The 9,162-nt window shown below is 41.6% G+C and overlaps 1 protein-coding gene across 1 annotated transcript in view; it reads right to left on the reverse strand.

Annotated features, from left to right (window-relative positions):
• LOC104157302 (polypeptide N-acetylgalactosaminyltransferase 13) overlaps window positions 1-3,073 on the reverse strand; it is a gene marked incomplete at its 5' end in the record, with an annotated part of 28,374 nt that extends 25,301 nt beyond the window's left edge. Inside the window, one exon of the mRNA XM_009694588.1 lies at window positions 2,934-3,073. Within this exon, the coding sequence (XP_009692890.1) occupies window positions 2,934-3,073 (140 nt within the window). The remainder of the gene's footprint in view (window positions 1-2,933) is intronic.
• Window positions 3,074-9,162: the final 6,089 nt, after the last annotated feature.

Consider the following 9,162-nt stretch of genomic DNA (forward strand, 5'->3'; position numbering starts at 1 on the left):
ACGTGCATGCAACACTTTTTTTCCTAAACCTCCTCGTATTTCTGTTAGCACGGTTGTACAAACCCAGCTCCCCCTCCTCCTCCTCGCTCTCAACAGCATGGGGGGATTCTCTTACCAACATGCGCAAAGCAAAAACGCACCGCCGGCTCTCGTGCCTTCGGTAGGACCTGTGAAACTCTCTATTTTGAAATACTTTGGTGGCATTTAGCACAACTCTTAGCCGTCACCTTCAGAGGCTCAAGAGGCACGGTCGTCATCAGGAAACCAGCACCACCAGAGCGGGCTTCACTCAGCATCCCAAGGTAAAGGAGATTGTGCAAGCTGATTAACGGCGCTGGGGAAGAGTGGCTGAGCAAAGCTCAGGCGGTCGCTTCTTAATCTGCTCTAGCGTTGTTAATCACGCAGAAAGAAATGGCACCACTTTGCGTTGCTCCCAGAGGCTCCTGCTCTTAATTGCTTAATCCTCCAAGAGCTGCCGAAGCCAGGAGAAAGGCTGCCCGCTCCCACAGCACAGCCACTGACCTGGGGTTCGGACCTCAGGGGCCCGTCAATAACCAGACCACTGTTATCCACCACTTTCCATCTGCGTTTAAATCAAACGGCCTTTCTTTAGACCCCAGTGAAGGTAAATGGCTTGACGTGGCTACATGTACGTGGCTTTCTGTGGTGGCCTGGGACCAGCCGCAGCACGGCCGGCAGCAGGGGGGACGAGCCCCCTCCTCCCTTTCCTGCTTCCCCCTTCTCCGGCACGGGCCGCTCCGCAGACCACCAAAGCTACTGCAGTCCCAAAACCGTATCCCAGTGATTAGCTCAAATGATAACCTCAGCCTTTTTTCTTAAATCACCTTTTTGTAGAAATAGAGTTTCAAGTATTTCCACAAAAATGGTGATTTATTTTTTTTTTGCAAACCCTTGATTCATTAAAATAGAGGACTAAAATGAAAAGTGACTTTAAAACTCACCTTTGAATATTATGTCTCGGGTTTACAAAATAATTCTTGTCTCGCATTTACTTTGTGTTCACTTTCAATGTTACAGGATTAAAATGTAAAAAAGAACGTTCAAGTAATCACCACATTTTGCACATTCTATGCCCATTCTGAGGCAGATTTTCATCCATGCAGGAAACTCAAATCTCATACAGTCACTGTATATAAGTTGTGTTCTAACGGAATGGAAAATCTAGTTGCAAATCAAGGTTTGGCAATCTTCAGGATCTGCCTGTTAACTGAACAATGAATGCACTTCATAAACTACTTCAGTTCTGTACAACTTCACACTTTAGAAATTTCATTAGCAAACTGTGCACTTCATTTATAAAAGCAACAGATACATATCAATTAGTTGTGCAACAGCCAAATAAAATCCAAATTGAAATGTAATATAATACTGATTATTATTTGTAACATGCTGGGCGGTGCAAGTGAACCACGCATCAACATTGCCCGATTTCAAGTCACGCCTGCACTATCGTGCAGGAGGTAAATTAAGGATGATTATCCCAAATCTGTCAAAAGGATTCACTCTTTTTATCACTGTTTATACTACAAAAGAACAAAATATGCACTCACACAACATAACTTGAGGCCCACTGCTGAACACTCATTACATTTAGATTGCACTGTACTAGAGAATGATTTTCTCGGATTTATTACCAAACGCGATTCCTAGCAGCCGGCAAACCCACGGCTCCCACCGGCGTGCTGCTCAGCACCATTTTCTCTTGGTTGTGAGCAGAGCTGAAGCACGGGCACCTCCCGACCGGGCCACCTCAAGGTACCGAGCATCTCGCAGAGCAGCTGGGCACATTACGGACCATTTGTGGACTAACGATGCCTGCTCCACCCGCAAGTCAGATGGTTTGTCCTACCTGAGACCAAAATCTCTGCTGAAAGAGAGGAAAATGACTGACAAATACGCTTCTGATGTTTTAAAAATTGTCCATTACTGCTGATGACGGTACCTGAGCTTTAGGTCTAAAACGCCACTTTACTGCTCAACTGGCGGTCGGCAGCTGTAATAGTCAGGTATGAGTTTTAATTCATAGAGCCTGCCTGAACCACAGTTTCCATAGAAACTGAGGCCGTGTTGGTAAAAATAAGGTGTTTTAATAACTATTTTATTACTTTCTCATACTTTTATTTTCCAGTCTGACAATACCATACAAAACCTTATTATTTGACACTTGTTAGATGAGTTCTTTCCTTGCTGTAAAACCATGTTTCATTTTATTTTGTCACAGTTAAACTGGAAATCCTACTGTGGCTTTTATTTTTCACTACAATTGCAAGTTTCAACAGTAACTTACTTTGCTGGATGTAAGAAACCCATTTGCTCGTTTCATTGCTCTTCTATCGGTAGCTATCTTTAAATCAAACCATACAAGAGCTTTTAAAAGTCAGTGTAGGTACAACTCAATAGAATATTTTTAACAGTGAATTATCTGAATTTTAAAGAGATGTCACTTCTTGGTGGCACTAGAACCATCAGGTCATTAGGAATGCCTGTGATACTCGGTTCCAGGCAGCCTTGCAGCAAAACGCAGCATCAACGAACACACACATTTCTTTAAAAGAAAAAAAGAAAAAAAAAAGCTTTTTCTATTCTACTTGTAAGTGATATGTGATGATGGAAAGTTGCCTTCAACTGCTGCGTATTACTTAATTATTTCAAAATACTAGTCACAAACCTCACTTCTCCAATACTCTAACAGATAAATTTTTAGTGGTGAAGATACACATTCAGAATAGCAGTGCCCCCTTATGAAAGATTTAGAGAAAATATAACCTGCTCAAAGGGAAAGATAAGAAAGATACAGGGACTGCACACAAACGCTTTGCTCCTTTCTCCAAAACCACTTCATCTTATTAGCAATTCCTGCATTCGCACAGCATACTTATTGTTTTAATTTAGCCAAAGGAGATGTTTCGTACCTCACCAAGCGAGTAATAGCGCCGGGGAATCTGGGAGTCGGGATAGATGTTTTCCAAGTACCATGAGAAGGGTTTACACTTCAGATTTTCTCTTAGTGCTTTTCTGACGGATACATCGCCGTAATCCACCTTAACAACACCTGGAATTGTTAAGAGAATAGATGATCAAAGCAGAGTTTTTGTAAAGCTGCAAAGTATAGATCAGAGATCCTTCTCCAGTTGTCACGATTTCCTTTTTATCAATAGCCATTTGCGGGAATTACGGTACAGCAGTATGTGAATTCCTGGGCAGCTACTACACCATAGATCTTTACAAGCATTAAATAATTAATTTAGCAAATTGAAATGCTTGGAAAATTACATTTTTTATTCTCAGATAATTTATCGATCCGGAAAGGCAGTTCCACTGAACTCCTTGATTTCTTCATGTTCCAAAATGATAAAGAAATGAGTTTACATTTATACAAACCATTTTTTCCAAAGCATCTTGTTGGTGTTTTCCAGTACTTTTCTGAGAGAAGTAACTTGGATGAGCATGGTTATTTTACTGATGTGATCTAGAGGTGATTTCACCAGAAAGGACACGTTCTTCTTCATCCTGAGGAACCCCATTGCTCCCTCTCTCCCACGCCCCACAAGGTCCTGCAGACCTCGGGCTCAGCCCGCAACACAACTCACATCCTCGTTAACACTATTATAAAATCACACGTCTGCTGTCGTAAAGCAGGGAAGGGGGAACAAGGTGGCAGGGGTCTGCAGAGAGACCAGCTGGTGGACAGGACCTATCTCCTGCACCGGATCCACCATCCCTACGGCAGGCAGGGCACTGATGGCACGGTTCTCCTGAAGGGAGAAGATGTCACATCACGTCGCAGTCCAATTGGCACCGTGTCTGGTGGCACCGTTCCGCCTGCAAGCCTATACACGCGACCCGAGCCAGCAGCATCCCGCTGGCCGTCAGGAGTGGTGCGTGGGCCACAAATCAGAAATACAGGTCATGAAGAGGAAAAAAAAAAAAAAAAAAATCAAGCAGAGGGGAAATCAGTTAGAAATCCCTTCTGTTCAATGTATTCTTATTTAAATTGAAAGACTATATGGTGCTTTCAAGACTTGCTATAGCTAGTCAAGCAATTTATTTATCTGTTGGTGCTAGAAGTACGCATCCAGGAAAGAAGAAACAGAAGTGGGAGGACACCGACACGGCAGCACGTCGCAGACACAGGAGACCAAATGAGGGATCAGCAATGATGGCTGTGCATCGGCCACGAGCACCCATCATACAGCTCACGACCCGAGCACATCAGCACCGCTGACAGAGTACGTCCAAGCTAGAGGTGACTTCAAATCTACTTCGTAAGTGCAGGAATAAGGAACTTGCAAGTCTTAAAAGTACTCTTGAAGCCTCTGAGATGCAGCATTCGCTCTCCGACCGATCCACCACCACTTCACCACCGACAAAGGGCAGCAGAGGTGAGTGCTGCTGGGAATCCCACCACGGCACACCCACCTCCCGTGGCTGTCCCGAGTGAGCTCCACGCTTTGCCTTCCCCATCATTTCTCAGGAAGAAATCCCTCGCGTGGAGAAGAAACATCAGACTTAGATGAAGCCTTCTTTTCTTTGGCACTAAAATTCTATTCAACTTCTTAACTTTCTATACAAAGAAAGTATAACAGGAAAACACCATTTCCATTTCCCACCCTCCTATCAAGCCGACTTTTGCAGGTGTGCATATGACTTTCAGAGTTTAAACTAATATCGAACCAGTAACCTGTAATATCCTTTTCAATACCGACATCCTCCAGGGAGGGGACAGCTCGGGAAGGAACCGTGCCTCACAAACACACACACAGGTCAGCCTTAAGGTGCTTGGTCAACCTGAGTTGCTAAGCAAGATAAGCAAAAAAACCAAAAAGCATGTCAAATGTTCTCTGTAGCCAAATTTAATCTAATTTTAGAGGAAAGCTATCGTCCGAAGAAACAGCAGTAGGTAAAGCAGTAGTAACTGCCAGCACTCAGTTGAATCAGTTTGACAGACACTCCCAGATTTACATCTGAAAGCCACGCTGCATTTCCATCATCTTCTGCTTTCCATTATTTATGGGATCTTATTTTGAAATTATCATAGAGGTGAAGTTCCAACGATATCAGCATATTCTGCTAGGAAATCATGCCCTAAAGCACAGGATGGTATTAATTTTAGAAGAAATTCAGTACACAACAGTAAAATTATTCACTACTATTAACAAAAATGTAACTTACTTTGGATAACCACTCTTATCCATATTTCCAAATATTTACTTGTTACGTCTTTAACAAATTAGGTTTACGTATCATTACGTAATTGTAGGATCTGATGTAATTCTAGATAATTAACTAAAAATACAGGATATGCTACAAATTATTGCTACAGGCTAAAATCAAGGCAAGTGCTCCTGGGAAGCACTTTACCCTGATCACAATGGCTGGGGGCGACTGATGCTTCATCAGCTCCGGATCAGCAAAAACTCCTCAGAAACCAAATGTTCTCGGTTGGCACCAAGAAATTAAGCGGCACTTAACTCAGGCATTAGGAAAGCGTGAAATTTTAAACTTCATGAAACAGAAGTATTCAAAATAAAACCTTCAACCATAACCCATATAGAGAAATTAAACCATAATGATTTAGGAGATGGTGGAAAAGTGAAGAGAAATCACATCCAGGTTAAATCCAGGTGATGAACAGGATCTGCAGGGTCTACGGTGGTCTGGGAAAAGACAAGATCAGGGCACAGGGGCCGTACAGGACAGATGTGGTGGACAGGAGGCTTCATCTGCTCTGCAACTCTCAAAACATCTGAGCTACACTATGTTCAGTAGGGTATTTGGGGAGGTTTTATAAAATTCCTAAAGGACTCAAAGATTTTTTTATTTTTTTTTTTCTGACAGACAGAGGTAATTTATCAGCTGTTCTGCAATCAAGGAGATCGATCACAGAGTTTCATTTTACTTTCTTTAGGGGAAGAAAAGCATCAAAAGGTCAGTATTACAGTTGTTCTTTAATATTTTACTTTTCCACATGGTGATTTTTCTCCAGGTACAACTCCTGCAGTCACTAATATAATTTACACTACCTACAACACCTAGGTGCCTAACCCCTGTGCTTCCATTAAGTAGCATTTCGTTGGCCGTTTCGTTGCTTTGTCTGTCTATATTCCCCACAAAAGGACCAAAAGGACAGACGCCGACGAGCACAACCCCTGGGCCCGGACGGGCACGAACAGCGCTGTGAATCCAGTCTTGCTGCCCAGCATTTGTCATTTGTACGTACCAGCGGCGGAAGACCAAGAGCACTCGCCTGACTTCAAAACCTATCAGCGCAACGTGTGCTATGCAGGACTGAGCTGAAAACATCTTAAAACATAAAAAATTATGTTTTCTGAGCAAGCGTTTATGTGCAAGGGGGAGTGGGGGTCTGTGATTGCTGCCTCTTTCAGAGGAAGAGATGTGCACTACTGCTATTATTTGTGCTACTCAATCCTTATCTAGAGTTACGCTAATCTTCCCCATGGGAAGGTACTAAAGTGTTAGGAGAAAAGCAATATCTGTCTTTTCTAATGCTTTGTACTGTGAGGATCTGATGAAGCTGAACATGAGGAAAAAGGATATTAACACGGTTATAGTCTGAGATCGCAAGCAACACGGCCTTCCCCCGCTGCACGCACACACTTTGATTTACAAACCAAACCAGAAATACTGTCTATCAATGAAAACACCCCGCGGATTCACCGAACACCTTGTTTCTATTCTGCGTTACAATTCTTACAAGGATTTCCATTCCCCCATTTGGTTCAGCCCTGCAATTGCTAGAATAAAAAAAGCAATAAACCATTTCCCACTCAATCTGACTCAACTTCGTGCTTGAGTTTTCTGTAATTAAACAAACTACAGAAAAATAAATCCTAGTTTTACATTTTAATAAAACTTAGCAGTAGAGATGGGGAGTCTTTGGTGGGTTTGGGATGCTCACCTCACTGGGGTAGGTTCATCTTAGTCTTCAAGCAAGGACCTCATTTGTATGGATCGCCAGTAAACCTTTATATTCCCTTTTGCTCAATTTAAAACCAAGCTATTATGAATCAATACCTATTTATTGTCACTACTTGCTAAATAATTGATGGGACTCAGAGGAAATATAAAACTAATTAATGACTAATATGTCTGCTTACATTTCAATACGAAAACATAAGTAAAACATCCTTGAGCGCAAAAAAGAAATGAAACATCACAAGCAGCTACAGAAAGTGTAGCGTGCAAAAGAATGGATTAAAAATATCTCAGGAAAGCAGCAGATTGCTTTAACAAAGCATCAGATGTGTTCCAAGTAGAACAAATTAAATGGCTGCAGCATCGCATTACACCTGCACTTTTTCTAACGGGCGTATCCTGCAAACCGGCATACAAGGGCATAGTTTCAAAAGTGGCGAAATGCACCATTTCTGCAGGACAAGATATTAATTCACGATTATAAAGGTGAAAAAAAATCATCTGGAATGAAATAGAAGTTGGGGAACTGAGAATATTTTTCTTTATGTAAGAATAACACTTTGAAAACTTAATCCAAATTAGGCTTTTCCTATCTTTTGCTGCCTTGAAAAGCCTAGGAGAAAACCATTGTTTCATCGAACTGCTATTCCGGTGTAATCAAAGGGAGAGCAGGGAGACCAGAGAAGGCCGTCTATGCACATCTGCCTTCAGTTCAGCTTTGAAAACCTCCATCGCGTTGCACGGCAGCCAGCTCCTCATCCGAGGTGCACCCTTTACATGGGAAAGCCAAGAGCCAAGTTGGAAGCGGCCGGGAACCTCCAGAGATGGAGATGGTTTAGTTTGATTTTTGCTTTTCTTACTACCAAAGGAGGATTCAAAATTGTGCCATGTTTCACAGGATTAAAGATGACAAAGTGCTAAATTAAAAATGAGTTTGCAACATCAGGATGCCTGGTACGGCGCACATTACTGAGAAGAAACAAGAACATTCACCAGTAATTTTGGAAAAACGCTAATTGCCATATTAATATGATTCAACTGGTGCCTGGGAGGACGCTTCTCTCCAGGATGCTCTGCTGCCTTTTCCTTCAAGGAGACGGAGGGTTAATGCTTGGGAAACTCAGGTGATGGTAACCAGGGCTTACAGCCCATGTCGGCCGACAGGAGCGGAGCGATCCATCCCTCCCAGGACACTAGGCAGCTCTTGCAGTGCCTTATGAGCTCCTTACAACACGATTCAGAACATAACACACGGAGTGCTGCACGCTTCTGAAATCCAGGGACTTCCATGCTGTCTCTGCATCAACAGCAGACACATTCATTGGTAACACATGCGTTTTCTAACTAGCTGAAACATTAATTCCTTGACATGTCTTATTTACATTGCCAAAAAACACGCATAACTCATTAAAAAGTAAAACAAACAAATGTGCTAACTCAAAAAAAACCCACCACCCACCCACGCTCCCCTCTCTTCCCGAGAAGTTCTTATATCAATTCAGGAGTGATTTAAGATAAATGTAGGTACTGGTTTCATAATACAAAACACAGTATGGAATAAAGAGTCTGAACTTTTCATGGGAGAATGTCCGCTATATCTGCTTGGAGAAAATATGCTTATTTCAAACATAAAAAAATCTTATCACTCCAGAAAAGGAGTCAATATTGTCAATATTTCTGCAAATAAAGCCATCACATGACAGCATGTTGCACTATTAAAGCTTATTCTATGGCAAAAGATTAAGACTTTAAATGTTGTTTTACCCTATAAACATACCTATAACGTATGACACTTACACATGCATAATTTAGAGAGAAAGATAGAGGTCAATTAACTCTTACATTACCAATTTTGTTCAGATATTGAAGAAAAAAAATATTAGTGTTACTGAAATAGATATCAATGGGAACATTATTATGGATAAAATTAATCCTGCATTAAAATGTTTCTCCAGTCCATACTGCAGGAAAGCCTTTAAGAGAGGCAGAGTTGGAAAGAAACCTCTGACTTCAGCTTTAATCACCCAGCACCAAAGAGTAAATACTGAGTAGTAAAGTTATTGAGGTACAAGAATTTTGACAGTGAAAACATTTTTCCTGTGCAAATCATAAAACCCAGCTACGTTATGGCTCTTCTTTGGCATAAAAAATATGGAAATTTAGTGTTCCAGATAAATTTTGTCTTTTTTTACTAACACAGAATCA

This window comes from Cariama cristata, unplaced genomic scaffold (genome assembly GCF_000690535.1).
Source record: "Cariama cristata isolate BGI_N322 unplaced genomic scaffold, ASM69053v1 scaffold9512, whole genome shotgun sequence".
NCBI lineage: Eukaryota > Metazoa > Chordata > Aves > Cariamiformes > Cariamidae > Cariama > Cariama cristata.